Source organism: Scyliorhinus canicula, chromosome 3 (genome assembly GCF_902713615.1).
Source record: "Scyliorhinus canicula chromosome 3, sScyCan1.1, whole genome shotgun sequence".
In the NCBI taxonomy this organism is placed as follows: Eukaryota; Metazoa; Chordata; class Chondrichthyes; order Carcharhiniformes; family Scyliorhinidae; genus Scyliorhinus; species Scyliorhinus canicula.
In genome coordinates, this window is record NC_052148.1 from 254,986,307 (window position 1) to 255,005,718 (window position 19,412).

Genomic DNA, 19,412 nt, shown 5'->3' on the forward strand with positions numbered 1-19,412 from the left:
ATACACAGTTGCTTGCCCTGTTCACTCAGATCCTACATTCCCAGCAGAAGGTTCTGTGATGTTTGCATCTCCCACTTATTGCAACTTCCACACTAAACGTATTGGTTTTTAAAAATGAGTGAGGGAAATCTAATTAACAGTGGGGATCATTTATTGACCAATTACCGCAAGTTTTCTCTCCAATTACCAACGTATCTGAAGAATCTGTCCAGCCAGTAAAGTTATATTAACATTCCCTTCCCATTTACTGGGATTTTCTATTTGTTCTCCACATGCAGAAGGTGCTGGCAGGGCCCGATTTGCTGCCTATTTTTGAGTTTTCCTGTGGGAATTTCAGTCATCCGCATCAGACTGGGTTCATAAGAAGGCCAGATTGGTGCTTCCCCTGAAGGACATTCGGGAATTAATTGTTTTTTCTTGTCACTCTGCCAACACTGATGATCACCATGTCCTCTCCAATCAGAATCCTTCTATCAACATTTCTGCCAAATCATTTAATAACAGTCGTTATTACTGTCACAAGTAGGCTTACATTAACACTGCAAAGAAGTTACTGTGAAAAGCCCCTAGCCGCCACACTCCGGCGCCTGTTCGGGTACACTGAGGGTGAATTCAGAATGTCCAATTCACCTAACAGCACGTCTTTCGGGACTTGTGGGAGGAAACCCACGCACACACGGGGAGGATGTGCAGACTCCGCACAGACAGTGACCCAAGCCGGGAATCGAACCTGGGTCCCTGATGCTGTGAAGCAACAGTGCTGACCACTGTGCTACCATGCCGCCCGATCCGTTTGCTCCAATCAGCAACATTTTTTGAACATTATTTGCAACCACTGGTATATGAACCATCTCTCCATTTATATTAACACGTTAGGTTCAATTCCTGTCCCGTCGGTCACATTATACAGGCCCCACCTTATTCGGAGGTTCTATCACTGCTCATTATGGTTGTTGTTAATGGAATACCGGAATCTTGAAGCTTTCTTTTTCTTGGGAGATTTCCAATTTAAATCGCAGGCGCTAGAATCTTTGCGTTATGGACAGAAGCAGAGTGAAACTTTGTTGGCATTTCAAAGGAATTGCCCAGTTTATATCCAAAGTTTAAACTTACGTAGACATCCAGGATTTCACTGGTTGGACCCTCAGCAATGAAGGATTCCCCTGCTGTTGTACTAATCTCATTTGGCCTCTTGTACCTGAACAGGGTTCCTGCTGCTTCATAGGTGCCTGGCCTATCTATGGCCCAGTTTCCATTAATGATAGGGTGGCCAAAGTGAGTTCTCAAAGCTGCAGATAAAAACAGATACAAGGCAGTGAACATCAGCTAATAGAAGCAAGATCATGCAATGATAAGCATTCTAGAATAACAAGTACATATATTTTCCACTACAGCCCTGCCTGAGATCTGTCCAGTGCAGTTTTAACATTCCCTTCCATTTACACAGAAAGTGTAACTAGCATGTTGGGACCAATTGAGGAGATGAACAAAATTAGGTAGGGATATACGTTCTGCACCAGTTGGGACTCCTGACACTGAAGCAGTCCACGTGCAAAGACGTGGTCAATATCTAGGCTTGGGCTGACAAGTGGCAAGTAACATTCACACCACACAAATGCCAGGCAATGACCATCTCCAATAAGAGAGAATCAAACCATTGCCCCTTGACATTCAATGGCATTACCATCACTGAATCCCCCACTATTAACCACAAACTGAGAGTCTTATGTTGAGTAACTCAACTTCTGACTCCTCAAAGCCTGTCCACCACTCACAAGGCACAAGTCAGGAGTGGAATACTCTCCACTTGCCTGGATGAGTGCAGCTCAAGAGGCTCGATACCATTCAGACAAAGCAGCCTGCTTGATTGGCTCCACAAACATTCACTCTCTCCATCGCCGATGCACAGTAGCAGCAGCGTGTACCATCTACAAGATGCACTGCAGGAACTCACCAAGGCTCCTTAGGCAGCACCTTCCAAACCCATGACCACCTAGAAGAAGAACAAGGGCAGCAGATTCACAGGAACACCACCACCTGGAAGTTCCCCCCGAAGTCACTCACCGGCTTGGAAATATATTGCCATTCTTTCACGGTCGCTGGATCAAAATGCAAAATGCTAGAACTCCCTCTCTAACAGCACTGTGGGTATACCTACACCACATGGACTGCAGCTGTTCATGAAGGCAGCTCACCACCACCTTCTCAAGGGTAATTAGGGATGGGCAACAAATACTGATCTAACCAGCAAAGTTCACATCCCTTAAAAGTGAATTAAAGAAAACTTGCTTTCAACGAGAACCGTAAGAAGCTTTGGATGTCCAAAGAGATGTCCTGTGGACATATATGCCCACAAGGCCCAGATAATTTGGCCCTCAAAGCACAAGTAACTCGGTTCTATGTTTACTTGTATTCCCAGTTTTACAAGTCTGGAGGTGTGGAAAGGATTAGTTTCAATATTGATGACCTGAGTCGGAATGCCAAAACCCATTGTTATCCGCAACATAAGAACTGTGGACATTAATGAACATACAAAAGGACCAGGAGTAGGTCGTTCAATCCTTTGAGCCTGCTGCACCATTCGGCTGACCTGACAGTAGCCTCAAATCTGCATCATGCCCAATCCCTTGCTTGCCAAGAATCTACCCACCTCTGCCTTAAAAATATTCAAAGACTCTGCTTCCATCACCTTTTCAGGAAGAGAGTTCCAAAGACTCATGAACCTCTGAGAGAAGAAAAAAATGCCTCTTCTCCATTTTAAGTGGGTGACCCCTTATTTTTAATCAGTGGCCCCTAGTTCGAGATTCACCCACAACAGGAAATATCCACTCTGCACTCACCCTGCCAGGAGTCCTCAGGATCTTACATATTTCAATCAAGCCAGCTCTTAATCTTCTGAGCTCCAGCAGATAAAAGCCTAGCCTGTCCCACCTTTCGTCATAAGACAAGTCAACCATTACAGGTATTAGTCTGTTAAACCTTCTCCTTAAATAAGGTGACCAATCACAGTACCCTAAATGTGCTGTACAATTGAACCATATCCTCCCTATTTCCGTATTCAATTCCCCTTATTAGCGAGGGAGGATCCTGGACAAGAACACAGCAATTCACAATTTGTAAAACTGTGAGGAAGGATATTTCGCCACAGGAGTGAGAAAACTGACCAATGGGTATTTTCTATGTCAAAACAAACTTTAATTTAAACATAGAATCAATCATATTAGCAACAAAATAACAGCTTTACAGTTAACAGTTGAAACAGTTATTAAATAAAAGGAAAACATGTAACTTACTCTCTACACCTGCAACTAGGCATATATTCCAATCAAGCAAACCAATATAGTTCAAAGACCATTTCTAAATAAAGTTAACAATCAGGTTTATTTACCTTTCCCTGTGCAAAGATGTTGGACAGAACCTTTCAGGAACCAGCTGAATACCTACCTTGTCAGACTAAAATCCTATGGTAAACTGCAAACTACAGACAGACCTGGCTCCACCCCTTAATTACATCATAAGGCATTACTTGATCTCGTCCCACCTATTATCCAAGACTAAGCACAATCCCTCATAAATTATCTACACGCTAAGGATCCTTCAAAATCAAATCAATATTCCATTAGCCATATATCTGTAAACAAGTAAATGTTTCAAATCAATGATTATCTCAATTTTATGGGCCCTTAATCACAGTTTTAGCAGACATGTTGCCTGTATATATTTTACACTAGAGTTTTTAATAACATTACTGCAATAAATATAAAATATAGTATATTGTCATGTGAGAGTATCTTTAAGAAATGGGTGTTTATAAATGGGTGTGTATATAAATATCTGTAGTGAGAGTACTTTTATGAAATGGGTGTTTATTACTGCTGTGATATCAGAGAGTGGATGAGGCTGGGCTGTCTGTCAGCTTTTTACTTTTGTTTTCGGCTGTTTGCTGCAGGGTGTGTTTTAGTTTTGTTTTCAGAGCTGGATAGCTGCAGTCACAGCCAGAAGGGGTATTAGTCTCTCTCTCTCTGTAATCTAAAAACTGTAAATCGATCCTTTGGTGATTTAAAACTAATAACTGTTGCCAGGAGTGACTTTAACATAATGTGCTTCTGTTAAAAGTTCTTTTTTAAGTGCCATGGATGTCAAAAGGACAGATTAAGGATTACTTAGTGTTGTATTCTTTTGGGGGTTGTATTTGAATTGATTGTATTTGGTTGCTAAGATGGTCACTGTATGTTTTAAAAAGGTTAACTTGAGTTCATAGAATAGACATTGTTTTGCTTTAAAAAATACTTTTCCATTTCTGCTGTACCACACCTGTAGAGTGGCCCGTGTGCTCCCCATACCACAATCTATTAAAAGTTGTGGGTCAGGTGAACTCCATGATACACTTTGGGGTTCTCTAAACCCTGGCCCATAACAATATCACAATTTATTGCTTTCCTAATCACTTGCTATACCTTCATACTGACCTTTTGTGATTCATATACTAGGATACCCAGATTCCTCTGCACCACAGACCTCTACAATCGCTCACCATTTAGATAATATGCCTCTTTTTTTCTCTTCCTGCCAAAGTGGACAATTTCACATTTTCTCACATTATTTGCCAGATATTTGACCACTCCCTTAACCAACATATCTCATTTTGTAGCCTTCTTATAGCTTCATCACAACTTACTTTCCTAACTATCTTTGGGCCATTAGCAAATTTGACAATCCCTTTAACCAAATCATTTACAAAAAATGGTTGAGGTCCCGGCACTGATCCCTGTACCACACCATCCATTAAATCTTGCCAACCTGAAAAAGAACCATTTATGCCTACTCTCTATTTCCTAATCTTCTATCCATGCCAATATATTACCCCCAAATCACGAGCTTTTATTTTTTGCAACAATGTTTGATGTGGAACTTTATTAAATGCCTTCTGGAAATGCAAGTACTGTACATTCACTGGTTCCCCTTTATCACAGCCCGTGTTACTTCCTCAAAGAGCTCCAAGATGTTGGTTAAACATGATTCCCTTTCACAAAACCATGCTGACTCTGCGAGGGAACGTGCAGACTGTCTTACGAGCTATGGGTCTCTCATTTATAGAGTAAATATGTGTCTCCATGATGCACATACATGCAGCCCACAGATAAAGTGAATTTAGACACCCACTGTCTTTGTCAGCTTCGGAAAACAGGCCCACACCCATATGCCTCACCCTGAATTGAACAGGTCATTGCGCCACAGGATTAGTAAAGAATCTTTTCTCATTACCCGCTGCAAACAAGTACCGGACATCACATCGATCCTCTGATTGCTTCAGCTGGACATTGACAGACCATCCACATTTCAGGCCAAATTAAAAATTCTGTTTAGGGTGCGCATGAATTTATTCAGAAACAAAATAGATGAGCAGGAAAACAGCAAAAATGAACATCAGATCGTACAAATTTTGAAATGCTTTGTTGTTAGGAATCCCTCAACAAAGTCTCTGACCCATGGAACTCTGCCCCAACCCTGCAATGCAGGATCAAATGGTTAAAATCAGAGAGCAGAAGGTGTAATTGAGGGCCATACCGAACCCAGGAAGCTTATTGCACCACAATAACAGATCTTTAACAGCAGGCAGAGTTTTTTCTTTGAGAAAATCCAATTTTTTCCCTCAAGAGTCCAGTGTTCAATTTGTCCCAACACCTGGCTGAATAGGAATTGAAGAAATAGAAACCCTTAAAATCCAAGAAACTGCTTATTACTTCATGAAGTGACACACGCTGAAATTTCTGTCTGTACTGCTACTGAGGGACCTGTTGTGTCCACCAGCTCAAATGTTCAGCTCCGCATCACCAGTGTGGACTTTTAATAAAAGATATTGCAGCACGTTGCCAAGGCTACTTTGTCAGCACCTGCCAAACCAATGTCCTCCAACAGCTGGAAGGACAAAAGGCAGCCGGTGCACATGAACAAGTTCCTCCCCCCTCACACATCATCCTGATTTGAACGCACTTTAAAATGTTTGTTATCTGGCATGTTCGGGGAATGGGTGGTGCCGGTTAAACCAAAATGCCGGTTAATGGGGAGCTACATTGCCCCAGACACAGGACAAAGTGTGGCACATCTCTGTTCAGCCATAATAAGGAAAACTGACTCAATAATTTAATATGCAGGGTCGGAGAATCACCCGGGGCCGCCGAAAATCCTACCCCCACCGTGGCAGAAATTTTCCGCCACCCGGGAATTGGCGGGGGCAGGAATCACACACCCCCGATCGGCGTGCCCTCCGCGCTGATCGGCGTGCCCCCTGCGGCGATTCTCCGGCCCGCGATGGGCCGAAGTCCCGCCGCTGGGAGGCCTCTCCCGCCGCCGTGGTTTGAACCACCTCTGGTGGCGGTGGGGCCGGCAGCGCGAGCGGGCCCCCGGGGTCCTGTGGGGGTGCGGGGCGATCGGACCCCGGGGGGTGCCCCCACGGTGGCCAGGCCCGCGATCAGGGCCCACCGATCGGCGGGCGGCGGGCCAGTGCTGTGGGGGCACTCTTTTTCTTCCGCCGCCGCCATGGCCTCCACCATGGTGGAGGCGGAAGAGAATCCCCCAGCGTGCATGCGCAGGTGGTGACGTCAGCGGCAGCTGACGCACCGGCGCATGCGCGAACTGGCGAAGGCCTTTCGGCCAGCCCCGGCGCCGGGCGTCAAAGGCCGCTGGAGACGGTTTGGGCGCCAGTCGGTGTGGTGCCAACAGCTCCGGCATGGGCCTAGCCCCTCAATGTGAGGGCTTGGCCCCTAAAGGTGCGGAGAATTCCGCACCTTTGGGGAGGCCTGACGCCGGAGTGGTTGGCGCCACTCCGCTACGCCGGGACCCCCCGCCCCGCCGGGTAGGGGAGAATCCCGCCCACTGTTAGTGAGTGTACTTGGATTACACCTCATAGAATTTACAGTGCTGAAGGAGGCCATTTGGCCCATCGAGTCTTCACCGGCCCCTTGAAAGAGCACCCTGCCCAAGTCCACACCTCCACCATATACCCGCAACTCCACTTAACCTTTTTGGACACTAACGGCAATTTAGCATGGCCAATCCACCTAACCTGCACATCTTTGGACTGTGGGAGGAAACCGGAGCACCCGGAGGAAACCCATGCAGACACGGGGAGAACGTGCAGACTCCACACAGACAGTGACCCAAGCCGCGAATCAAACATGGGACTCGAGCTGTGGAGCAAGTGTGCTAATCACTATGCTACTGTGCTGCCCTGCACATTAGTTTGGTTTCAGACTTACACACTTTTGTTTTAAGTCTACACATTGTAATGTTCTAAAAATATTCTCAGTAACAGTAAAAAAAAGCCCTGAAGCAATGTCATGTGTACAAAAAGAAATTAACAAAATATCTAGAATACAAATTACTGAAACACAAGAATAATTTGAGTTTCTAGATACTAAGTTGAACCTAGGCAGCGATGAGTTTTTGAAGAAAAGTTATCTTGCAATACAATCACATTAGTGCACAGCCCCTGTCAGCAGCACTTGGATCTCCCTGTTGATGGAAGAGGTCTTCAACTTTGACCACAACTTCTTCTTCCTCCTCCTCCGGTACAGTAGTTGTGAAAATGGTGGTTCTGCCAGCCACTGCCTCGCCCTGAGAATTCTTGAGAACTACTTTCACATCTGTCCCAGTGCCCCAAGCACTTTGGTTCTTCCAGATGAAGTTCGCAGGAGGCGCAGATGTCACACCAGCATCAGCAGCCCAGATTGTAGTAGTCTGCCCAGCTTTCAATGTATACTTTGGGGTAAATTTGTAAGAGGCAGTTGCTGTCATGATATGCAAACATGCAACCAATGAACACTCAGAATAGGACACAACCAATGGGCAGTCAGGACACTTAGAGGTGGCATACAAAAGGGATGAGGCACTCACACCCTGCCTCTTTCCACAGACAGATATCCAGAGAGTTAGACAGGGTTGATCAGCAGCATCACACCCCAGCACGTGGTTTAGAGCAAGCTGGTACAGTTAGACTGAGTTACTACAGTTAAATTAGTAGAGAGTCGAACTCATTTGAGAACTGTGTTAATAGTTCAATAAACACGTTGAACTCATTTCAGAGTCTGGAGCATCCTTTAGTTAAGACTGCATCAAGTAGCAGCCTGTGTTATCCGAAGCAGCAGAACACAACAGTTGCATCACCAATTTTTCTGGTCAGCTCCCAGCCACCCATAAATTGATCCTGTTCAGAATTGTTCTTTAGGCGGATAAATTTGCTATTTACAATAAATATTGTTAAATATAATCTATTTGTTTACTGGAATATTTATTTGGAATAGTGTTGAACTTTAATTTAAGTAGTGTAAGTAAATTTAGCTTTGTTGGTGAACATAGCCTCAAGTGTGTTTGTGAACACTATGCTTTAGATCCTGAAGTCAACCTCACAATTATCACCACGTACGCCAGATGTTAGGAATTCTGTGGTGAACAACTCACCTCCTGACTCCCCAAAGGCTCAAGTGTGATGGAATACTCCCACTTGTCCTGATGTGTTCAGCTCCAACAACACTTAAGAAGCTTGACACCATTCAAGGACAAAGCAGTCTGCTTGATTGGTACCCCCATCCACCACTTTTGACAATTACTCCCTCCGATGTACAGTGGCTGCATGTGCACCATCTGCAAGCTGCACAGCAGGAACTCACCAAGGCTCCTTCGACAACACCTGCCAAACCTGTGACCTCTACCACCCTGAAGAATAAGGGCAGCAGATGGGCTGCTGAAGATGGGAACAACACCACCTTTATGTTCCTCTCCAAACCACACACCATTCTGACTTGGAACTATATCACTGTTCCCACTGACACTGGGCCAAAATTCTGGAATTCTCTTGCTAACAGCACTGTTGGTGGACCTACACCACATGGCCTGCAGCGCTTCACCACCATCTACTCGAAGGGAATTAGCGATGGGCAATAAATGCTTGCCTAGCCAGTGATTCTCACACTGTTAAGAGTTGAACAAAAAGTATTAAATATCAGTGAATACAAGTGCACATGCAAGTATAGCTGACTTCACATCTGCAGGAGACAGGGTAAGGGGAAAGTTAGAAAGAAAACTGGAGGAAGAAAAATGTGTGAGACTTTAAATGACAAATGGGGTGTCAGAGACTAAGAAAGGATACCTTTGTTCATTTTGTATTGGGACACTACATTGAAAGATCCATATGTGGCACTGCCTAAGATTTTTTCCTTTGGACAAATATTAACCAGTGCTAAATCAAACAGCTTCTTCCACTCTGTCTAACAGTTTCTTCCATCTCTATTTACTCACCACTTCCAAGGGATACATCATCTGTAGAGTGATTATTCCCACTGCAGCAATCAGTCAGTCTGCTTTATGAAGCTACATGAAGTACAAGACCAAATTGCTTTTGGGATGATAGCTTCAAATATTATTAAATTATTTTTTTCCGATAAAGCTGAAAAAGTGCAAACTTACACAGAATAAACACAAAAGCGCACATCGCTTTGATCTCTGTTATCTCATGAGCAAACTTGACCAGGTAAAATGCCAAATGATGAGGTCCCATCGGAGTGATGAAGAGAACTTGGTAAACTTTGTGTGGACCACTGCTGGCTGGGGTTGTGTCGCGGTGGTTGGGGGCATAGATCCAAGGCAGGGTTTGGCACCTCAGCCGGTGCTCAGACTGGCTCAGACACCAAGTGGGGAGAAGATCTTCATTTGGCTTTTCGATTATACTACACTCCCCATCATGACATTCTCTTTGTGATACGCGGGAATTAGTTTTTGACGATAAACATAACATAAATATCTCATTTTAGATCTTGTGATCCAAGAAAACAACTTGGTTTTGTGATTTTCCCTCCATTCCCAATATATTTCTAAACCCATCAGGGCTGTGGCAGGTAAGAGTGGAGGATAATGGTGCAAATTTCACTCCCCCTCGTCCAGCACCGAATGAAGCCCAGATGCGTTTCCAAATGCAAGGAGAATGCACGAGCAGAATAGTGGAACACAACTTATTTTCAGCAGAAGGGAAATGACCTGGTAACCAGTGAGTCAGATTTTCACAAGGGATTTTATTCCTGGCAAAACATTTTGCTGAGTCCAGCACCTTTCCTACTACACTAGCCTATAATTACCTGCTTTCTGCCGACCTCCTTTTTTAAACAGTGGTGTCACGTTTGCCTATTTCCAATCCGCCGGGACCACCCCAGAGTCTAGTGAATTTTGGTAAATTATCACTAGTGCATTTGCAATTTCCCTAGCCATCTCTTTTAACACTCTGGGATGCATTCCATCAGGGCCAGGAGACTTGTCTACCTTTAGCTCCATTAGCTTGCCCATCACTACCTCCTTAGTGATAGCAATCATCTCAAGGTCCTTACCTGTCATAGCCTCATTTCTATCAGTCACTGGCATGTTATTTGTGTCTTCCAGTGTGAAGACCGACCCAAAAAACCTGTTCAGTTCCTCAGCCATTTCCTTATCTCCCATTATTAAATCTCCCTTCTCATCCTCTAAAGGACCAATATTTCCCTCCCATTGAGGGAGTGGGTCGGCTGGGGGCAGGCATACCACAGATGGCATGGTGCCCTATCTTAGGTGTGTCCATCTACCTGCTTTTTATCCATGGGTAGCCCAGAAAATACAGCCCAAATGTCACTTTTTAATTCACTTCAAATAATCCAAAAACACCCCTAAATTCAACTTTACTCTGTGAGAATTGGTACATGCGAAAAGACGGACAGAACTTTAAAAAAAAATCACCAAATTTAATATAGAGCCTTCTGCAGTAAAACGGAAAAGAGAGCTGCAATATCAGAGTTTCAAATCACAGTAGAATCTCCATGAATGCACATTAGTGGAAAATTAAATTTTATAAGCAGAATTAAACCTTAAAATGGAAAACGTGCATCTAAAAGCAATAAAAGCGAAACAAAAGACCAAAAAATAGAAGTTCACTCTCAGTCAGAACTGAGGGACAAAAATCTCTCACTTTTTCTGTTCTGAAGGGGAGGCAGCGAGTGTGGAGTTGCACTCATTTTATACTGAAGTTGACTTTCGGAAGCAAGCTCTGGAAAATGTGGGAGAGCTGATTCACCCTCATTGACTTCCTTTTCAAACCCCAAATGAGGCCACTGAGCTTCAGATGGATTTGAATAGCCTCGGTGTAGCCTGTTAAAGAAATGCAACATGCTTTGCAACAAGTCTCCCTTTAACTTATCCACTACTCCAACAAGATGTGCATATCTGCCACAAACAAATTAATGGAAAACTTACTGTTAAATCGTACCTGTTATGACCAGGATGGGAAGAATGCAGTAGTCCCACTACACCACAGGTCACATCATTAAAAGTTTAATTCACTCACCAATTATCTACCTTTCCTACTGTTAAACCCAGAATAAAAGAGACTTTAACCAGGCTTCTTTCAATAAGCACAGAATGATTGATTTATTATAACGCAACGTTTATTTTTAAAAACAAGTTGCAAGAACTGGTTAACAAACAACTAATCTGGAAGTATAACCATTTACCCCTTTTAAAATTCCCTAGCACATGGGCGTACACACTCACGCAAAGGGCAAACAGATAGGAGTCTCTGCAGAGATGGGCGGTTGAAGAGTAGGCTTTATTAAAAAAAAAGGATAAAGTTTGCAGGGTTTTGACACTGTCAATCTGGAGTTCCCTCCTGTGAAGGCAGGTTGCTAGTCCCAGCAGTGGCCTGGAGGTTCTCACCAATGGAGCTTCAGCGTGGAGGAAAATAGAGCCAGGTCAATTCTTCTCAGCTCAGCCTCTCGGGTTTCTGAAGGCAGGCAAGTTTCACTGAGATGAGGATTCCTAGCTGAATCCTGATAACCACTCTACTTCCGGCGAGGCAAGGAAAATTCAAGCTCAGCCAGCTTTTCATTTTCTCAGCCCAGCCCCAACAGAATTCAAAAAAAAAAGTTCAAAACTTATACTCATATCTGCCCTGTGATTTCTAGTTAATCACTAGCTTTTGCCTTTAAACCAATTTTCTTTCAGCAATTAAAATAATTGCAGCGCAAACAAGCAAACGGCTCTCCCCCATTAAATACCATGCTGATAGGTTTGTTGAAATCATGTGGTTGCCTAGAAAAGGCATGCCAATGGACAGTCAAGGGTGAATTTATGACCATTTTCAAAAGCAGTCCAGGTCAACTTCCAAGTCTCCAGATAATGCAATGTCGTCCCACATCTTAAAAGAAAATGCAGTCCTGAAAAAAATGATTCTAATACAACGGGCTAACGTAAAAGTGATGAGTCACTGTGCGAAATATACTCGCGAATGTAAAGCCGTTTGTTGTGATGCTCAAAGATGTTTCGATCCGCGTGAGGGCTGAGCGCTTGTGAGCAACTCTGCTTTCTGAAATGTGGACCGATATTAAAAGTCTCAAAATGTTTATAATCTGACCCACCCAGCAGAAACTAGGAGGACGGTTAATTCAAAGTACCACAGTTATTAAGCTGCCATGACACCGCCAGGATTTGACAGGTTTATATTTTAACAAATTGCCTTCAGCAGATAGCAGAGACATCAGCACAGTGCAGGCAGGGGACTTTAAAAAGAATTAAATGTACTTCAGGTCCTGATGATGATCTGACTGAAATTTTGACAAGGGGCCGAAACAGGAAATGACAATGAGTTTCCTGTCAGGCCAATCAGCATGAAAATAGATTGAGGTCAGGACAGTCCCAAAACAAAACATATTTTTCTCTCTTCTGGTGGGGTCAAGAAGAAATTTGAGGTCCCCCCCCCCCCCCCCCCCCCCCCCCCCCTCCGATAGAACCAGCTTCTCACTCCCGTCTCCAATCACTGGAACCCAGGTGGAATGGCCTACCTGCTCATCTTGCACACTTGCCTGCCAGCCTCCAGACTTCACCATTCTGCCTCACTTTCCTTAGACTCCCCACTCAGAATGGGTGGTAAATCTGCCCCTAGCATTTTAAAGAGCCCGCATAGCAAAATACTACATGCCTCTTCTTTGGTTTGCTGTAACGGGTCAGTTTTGAACTGACACCAACATTCACCTCCTCAAAATTGGGCCCACGTTAAAATTGAGTCAAGGGTAAAGAAAATCTACACCATACAAGGTTCAGTTTGAAAAATTGGATTGTTTGCCATGTAAACACTGGCCCTCGACTGCTCAACATGTTGGCCGCTAATCCATCCGTGCAGAAAACCACATTCCGTGTCGAAGCAAAATGGAGCTTGACAGCATCAAGCGCTTACACGCCACGAAGAAAATAAATGAATAAGCAAACATGTTAGCAATTGTGGCAAAAAGGATGATAAATTGCAAACGTACTTGGATCCCGGCAATGTAATAAGGCTATTAAAATAGTAGATTATAATTTTCCAGCACATTAGAAATTTATGGCATGTAACTGGGATATTTTAGCAAGTTAGGTGCCTCCTATGGTTCCTGGCAAGTGAAGCTGGATGACTTAAGTTCCAAGGTATGCATGTTCAATACTCCTTTTGGGAGGTGCAGATGCTTTCAACTTCCCCTTGATTTTACTTCAACTCAGAAAGTGTATCACAAAACCATTCACATTATATATACACACGAAAGGTGATTTATCAAGGGATGACATAATAAGAGTGGCACCCATCCAAAAAGGAGCATGATGACAGACTTTCGAAAGTAATTTAAGTTTTTGGAAGAGTTTTGGAACTCAAGGACTTGCGTGTATTTGCACCGAGTGTGAGGTGCGTTGTTGGTGACCTCATTGCTCGTCAAGGTATTCGGATGGCGGGAATGCCATCTCAGCTATTGACCATATACCATGACCACACTTCAAGAAAAAAACATGCCGATCCTCCTGGGTGTCTTCAACCAACATTATAAATGGCAATCCTTTTGCAAATCCATCATTTTTGGTGAAAGACACAGGGAAAGCTCTGCACAGACTGAGAAGGTTGTATGAACAAACTTAGTCTGTCACATCACTATTGTTGAAGCATGCCATGTAATGTTGATTGTTCTCCCGTATTGTAAAATCTTCAAAGGTTGACCTTTACAAATGCAAAGAATTGGTATCAGGATGCAGGCATTTGACCCAAGAGCATCGATATGTATCAAATGGATTTATGTGCGTGCCAAAAGCCTGACACACGCAGAGCTGTCAGTAGTGGGGTGAAATTCAATGATCACAGCAACTGGAATTTCATATATAGCTTTCTTACAATCTGCACCCCTCCACAATCTGTACAACCACCACTGTTGCTGTCGTGACGTGGAACCATCACCCTCCATGCCAACCTGCCCCGCAGCCACATCGCACAGCGGGATGGGTTAATGAGGGCTGGGCGGGACGTCTGCCCCCCTTGGGGAAGACGTCCCACCCGCTGGAGCTTCTGGCCTATCCAATTGGCTGACAGCTCCATCAGTGCCCACAGAGCCCACAGTGCCAGGAAGGCGTCCAACTGCTGTGACTGTAGAAGAAGACGACCAAGGCCCATGGATCCCTGGAGCAGATAGGTCCAGGGTGATGGGCCGGGAGGGTTTCGGTAGGAGAGGTGTGGTGGGGAGGGAGGTGGGGTGGGAGCAGGTAGGAAGGGGATGGTTTGACCTAAGTAGGAGGGGAACGCCTCATGATCAGCAAAGGACAGCTTCTGGAGAGCAACCGCCACCCCTCGCCCACCTTCCTTCCTGCCCTTCAAGCATTTCAGTAAAAAATCAGGCTTCTTACTGCTGCCCAGTTTCCCGTGCCAAATGTTTTATGGAGTGGGCAGCATATCATCAGGATCAATTGGCTTTGTAACAAGCCTATTGGCTCCTTGATTATTCATTTAAGTATGGTGGGTGAGCTGCTGATTTCGGCACCCGCACCCCTCCCCCCCCCCCACCCCCATTATGGGGCTGGGCGAGAAGCTGGTGAGGTGGTCGCCCACCCTATTTTCCAAGCTCCTGTCATGGGAAACTCACCCGCTGGGGGCACGAAAATTTAGCCCTTGAAAATTATTGGCAGAGTGTTTGTGAAATCCCAATGTGGACAGCTAACTGGCAAATTCCCATGTAAATTGCATGAGCATCAGAAAATAGTCACCCCGTTTCAATTATATGTGTGAGAGCAGAGAACAAATAGAGAGGTAGCTACCCGATTGGATTAGAAAATGGAATTCATTTCAAAGACAGTTAACTAAAAGTTGACATTGGGCATCAGTGAGAGAGAAACTATCTCTTCCTGTTGTAAAATGCTTTCAAAGATGGCCTTGGTAGGCCTCTAGATGTTATTCATTAATACCCACTTCAGTAAAAAAAAGACGGTATGAAGTACCCAGCGCAATCAGTCAAGTATGGGTATCCCTGAGTTGAGTCAAAGAATGTGTGTTGCTAATTCGCATTCAAATTTGGGTTTCATGGATTTAATTCTTTTCTACCTTTTCAACTGCTCTCAGGCTGAAATACTTGGCATCCAAGCAAGCACCCTAGCAACTTGACTGGACTGCGGCCATGTCTGTAAGTGAACCAGCCCAGACTCTTTACTTTAGAAAACAGGGACAAAGTTAGAGCTTTGAAGGAAGGAAGAGATGCCCTGGTGGTCAATCTTTGCAGAGATACTCTTGATTTCCTACCACAGTTCTGGCAGCGAATCTGTGAGGCCGCAGGAGAAGTAACACAAATGCCTGCTCCGCTTATGGTCCCCAGCAGCAGGAGACTGGGAGAATCGTTGCCGAATTTTCAGGATGCTTTGTTTTTTCCCAAAAACGCCACATGTTTCTGTCTACAAGTGAGTAAATTTATAGAGAGGTTAGTACTTACCCAGGTAATTTCTGCTTTTCATCATCTCGGTGACGTTAATTCGTGAAGCTCCTTCGGGAATTTCGAGAATCTTGTGATACCCGACTGACATGATGGTTTGCTTGAAGATTCCAGTTATGACTTTACACGTGGTGTTGTTACCACCACAAACACCACATTTGTCCATCACTTTGTTGGAACCCAGTATCTCATCACAACCAACCTTCTGCAAAGACAGGAATGAAATGACAACATTAACATGCGTTCATTATCATATAACATTTGGCATGTTTAGTTCTTTCCTCAATTGGATGTTTCAGTTCTCCATCACAGTATTTAACTAACCCTGGAATGAATCCAGAGATTTAGTCTCCACTCTGCCAAGCCAGAGACCATTCTTTGTATCAAGTGCTTCCTAACATCAGGCCCAAACATACCAGTTACGAGCTTCTATCTTTGTCCCTTTATAGTTGAGGTTTCACTTGAGTTCCTCACTTATAGTGCCCTCGTGCCCTGGCGTTAAAAAGTAAATACTGTGCTGAAGTATGGTTATGTAGGTTTTGAGAGGGCATCTTCTGCCTTAATCTGCACCTGTGTTTGTGGGTGCCACAAGTGTCTTTCTGGGTATTCCTGGCCCCTCTCCTGAAACAAGTGTTTGCTCCCTTGAAAACACAAATCAGGAGCTGAACGTTGGGGGCTGCCACTTATCAGAGGAGGTGTTAAAAGTGAGGCTTCTCCAGTGGATGTAAAGGATTGCAAGGTATTATTTAGAAGAATAACAGTATGTTTTCCTGGCTCTCTGGCCAATATTTGCCAACCAACATCACTAAAGTAGATTCGCTGGTCATTTTCGCACTGCAGTGTGCAAAGTGGCTGCTGCGTGCTGTCTTACATTGCAACATTTCAAAAGTACTTTATTGACTGTGAAGTGCTTTGGGACATCCTGAACTCATGAAAGGTACTACATTAATGTATATGAGCATGTCAATTAGGAGTAGGCAGCACGATAGCATAGTGGTTAGCACTATGGCTTCACAGCACCAGGGTGCCAGGTTCGATTCCCGGCTTGGGTCACTGTCTGTGTGGAGTCTGCACGTTCTCCCCGTGTCTGTGTGGGTTTCCTCCGGGTGCTCCGGTTTCCTCCCACAAGTCCTGAAACACATGCTGTTAGGTAATTTGGACATTCTGAATTCTCCCACTGTCTACCCGAACAGGCGCTGGAATGTGGCGACTAATGGCTTTTCACAGTAACTCCATTGCAATGTTAATGTAAGCCTACTTGCGACAATAAAGATTATTATTATAATTAGGAGTAGGCCATTCAGCACCTCAAGCCTCCACTGCCAGCCAATAAGACCATGGCTGATCTGATTATGGCCTCAATGCTACTTTCCTTCCTACCCCATATATACCCTATGTAGAGCATACAGGGAGATCACTGTATTATAAGAATGTGGAAAAGGGAGAGTGGTTCCTAAAGCCATTTCTGACGGGCTCTGCTTTCGAAAGGTGATTCACTTCATGTTGTGGTGGACAGCCACAGACCTCGGCTGGAATGTCTAAGAGTTTCCACAAGAGCTACTGGATGCACTGCAGCAACGCACCTCGGCCTCTTCACAGCACCTTCCGAACCTGTGACCTCAACCACCTTGACTGAAAAGAGCAGCAGGTACATGGAAACGTCACATCTGCAAGTTCCATGCCAAGCCACACACCATCCTGAACTATATCGCCGTTCCTTCACTGTCGCCGGTTCAAAATCCTGGAACACCCTTCCTAATACTCCCTGGGTGTTCCTAAACCCCATGGACTACAGCTGTTCAAGAAGGTGCCTCACCAACACCTTCTAAATGGCAATTAGGAATGGGCAAGAAATGTGGACCTCGCCTGTGATTTCCATATCCCATGAAAGTATTATTAAATGCTCACATCCCGTATGTGTGGGGACAAGCTTCATTGATTCAAAACCATACAGACAACATTGGACTAGGTAGAAATTCTAGGGTCAATGATAACCTTGTTCTTAGTTCTCTCTGTAACACCAGGACTGTTAACACGATTGGATTTCATCAAAATTGCCACCTCCGTGGACTGGCTTATAGAGGTGGGTCACTCAATCCACCATGGAAATAATGGGCACGATTCGCCAGACTTGAAACTAACTCTGCTTTCGGGTGCGTTTGGCGGGGTGATTCTCGGTGGCTGCAGTGCTGAGAAGCACCCTGGTAGTCAATGGCACTTTGTCGTATTTTTTGCCCTTGAGGAGTTTCTCCCCGCCGAGGTTGCACTGAGATTTCCTGCTGGATAAGTACACATGGACCAGTATTAAACGGTGCCCTGTCGAGGTCACACAGGCAGGGCCGCTGTGTCCTGGGTGCCTGGTGAATCCGGCGTCTGGGTATTTAAATGAACCATTAGGTTAATTTAAGTATGCAGATCTGGATACCACCTAGCAAGGGCAAAATCCAGATTGCACTGGGTGGAGCGAGTTGGGTGACTCACGATCGGACTGGGGCCTGGCACGGAGCCTGAGTCGGGGCTCTCGCGCGATTCACCCATTGCGCCCAGATCTGTGCCGGGTGCAACGGGGTTGCTGAATCAAGCGCAATGACTCTTACTTTTTGCCAATCCTGTTATGAGCGCAATCCCCCTCAGATCATCTTGGCATAGAGGCATAGAAGTGTCATGGCCCAGTACATTCTGAACTTCAAACCAATTTTTACATTTTAAAACTGACCATAAAAGACTGCAAAAGGTGGCCACCCGAGGATCACCTGACTTATGTTGTTGAGTGAAACCACTCCCCTGTCTCAAGAGGGAACAAAAGGATAATTCCAGGCTGACGTTGAATCAATACCTGGCTGGTTTAGCTCACTCGGCTAAATCGCTGGCTTTTAAAGCAGACCAAGCAGGCCAGCAGCACGGATCGTACCAGCCTCCCCGGACAGGCGCCGGAATGTGGCGACTAGGGGCTTTTCACAGTAACTTCATTGAAGCCTACTCGTGACAATAAGCGATTTTCAATACCTTTTCCTGAAACTAATTCAAGAGGGTATTATGGATTGAATGGGTCAATCAACCAGAAAGACACTGGCTCTCAAACTCTCACAATTCAAACAACAGCATGATTGAAACCAACATACACACCACCCTGTGTTTAGAAAAAGGACTTTGAACTTATATAAGTCCCATGATGTGGAAACCATTTTGTTATCTGCTTTTGAAACCAGCAAGAATCTGCCTGCAGGAACGTTCTACCGAAAGCCATTGAACCAGCTGCAAGCCAGCCAAGCAGCCAAGGTAATAAACATCAGTGCCTTGAAAGTGGGAGATCCCACCCAAGAGTAAGACTCCCCTATCTGCTCCCGTTAAAGTTGACTTTGTAATCAGTCTCTTATAAATACAATTACAGGAAACCTCGCAGTCTGCTGAGAAACGTTTGCTTTATAAGACTTTCACTTCAACTGAAGAATCTGTGGCTAAGAAACCACAGGCCTGCCACAAAAGAAACTGAGATAATTCTAAGTTGCAACAGTATATTACCTTAGTTTGCACCTTGTGTGAGATGAGTGAGTGAAATGTTGCATTATTTCAGGTAGGCGTATGATAACAAAGAAACATCTTTACTTTTAAATTTACAAAAGCTTGCTG

At 44.6% G+C, this 19,412-nt stretch overlaps 1 protein-coding gene across 4 annotated transcripts in view; it reads right to left on the reverse strand.

The window, feature by feature from the left end:
* The window catches only part of LOC119963457 (thrombospondin type-1 domain-containing protein 4-like), a 516,684-nt gene that overhangs the window by 50,865 nt on the left and 446,407 nt on the right, over positions 1 to 19,412 (reverse strand). For all 4 annotated transcript variants that reach the window (XR_005460109.1, XM_038792615.1, XM_038792613.1 and 1 more), the window contains 2 exons: positions 15,783 to 15,987; positions 1,114 to 1,289 (listed from right to left, as the gene is read on the reverse strand). Coding sequence is in view for 3 of the 4 variants with exons in the window: in XM_038792615.1 (XP_038648543.1) it covers positions 1,114 to 1,289; positions 15,783 to 15,987 (381 nt within the window). In the remaining variant the exon portion in view is untranslated. The remainder of the gene's footprint in view (positions 1 to 1,113; positions 1,290 to 15,782; positions 15,988 to 19,412) is intronic.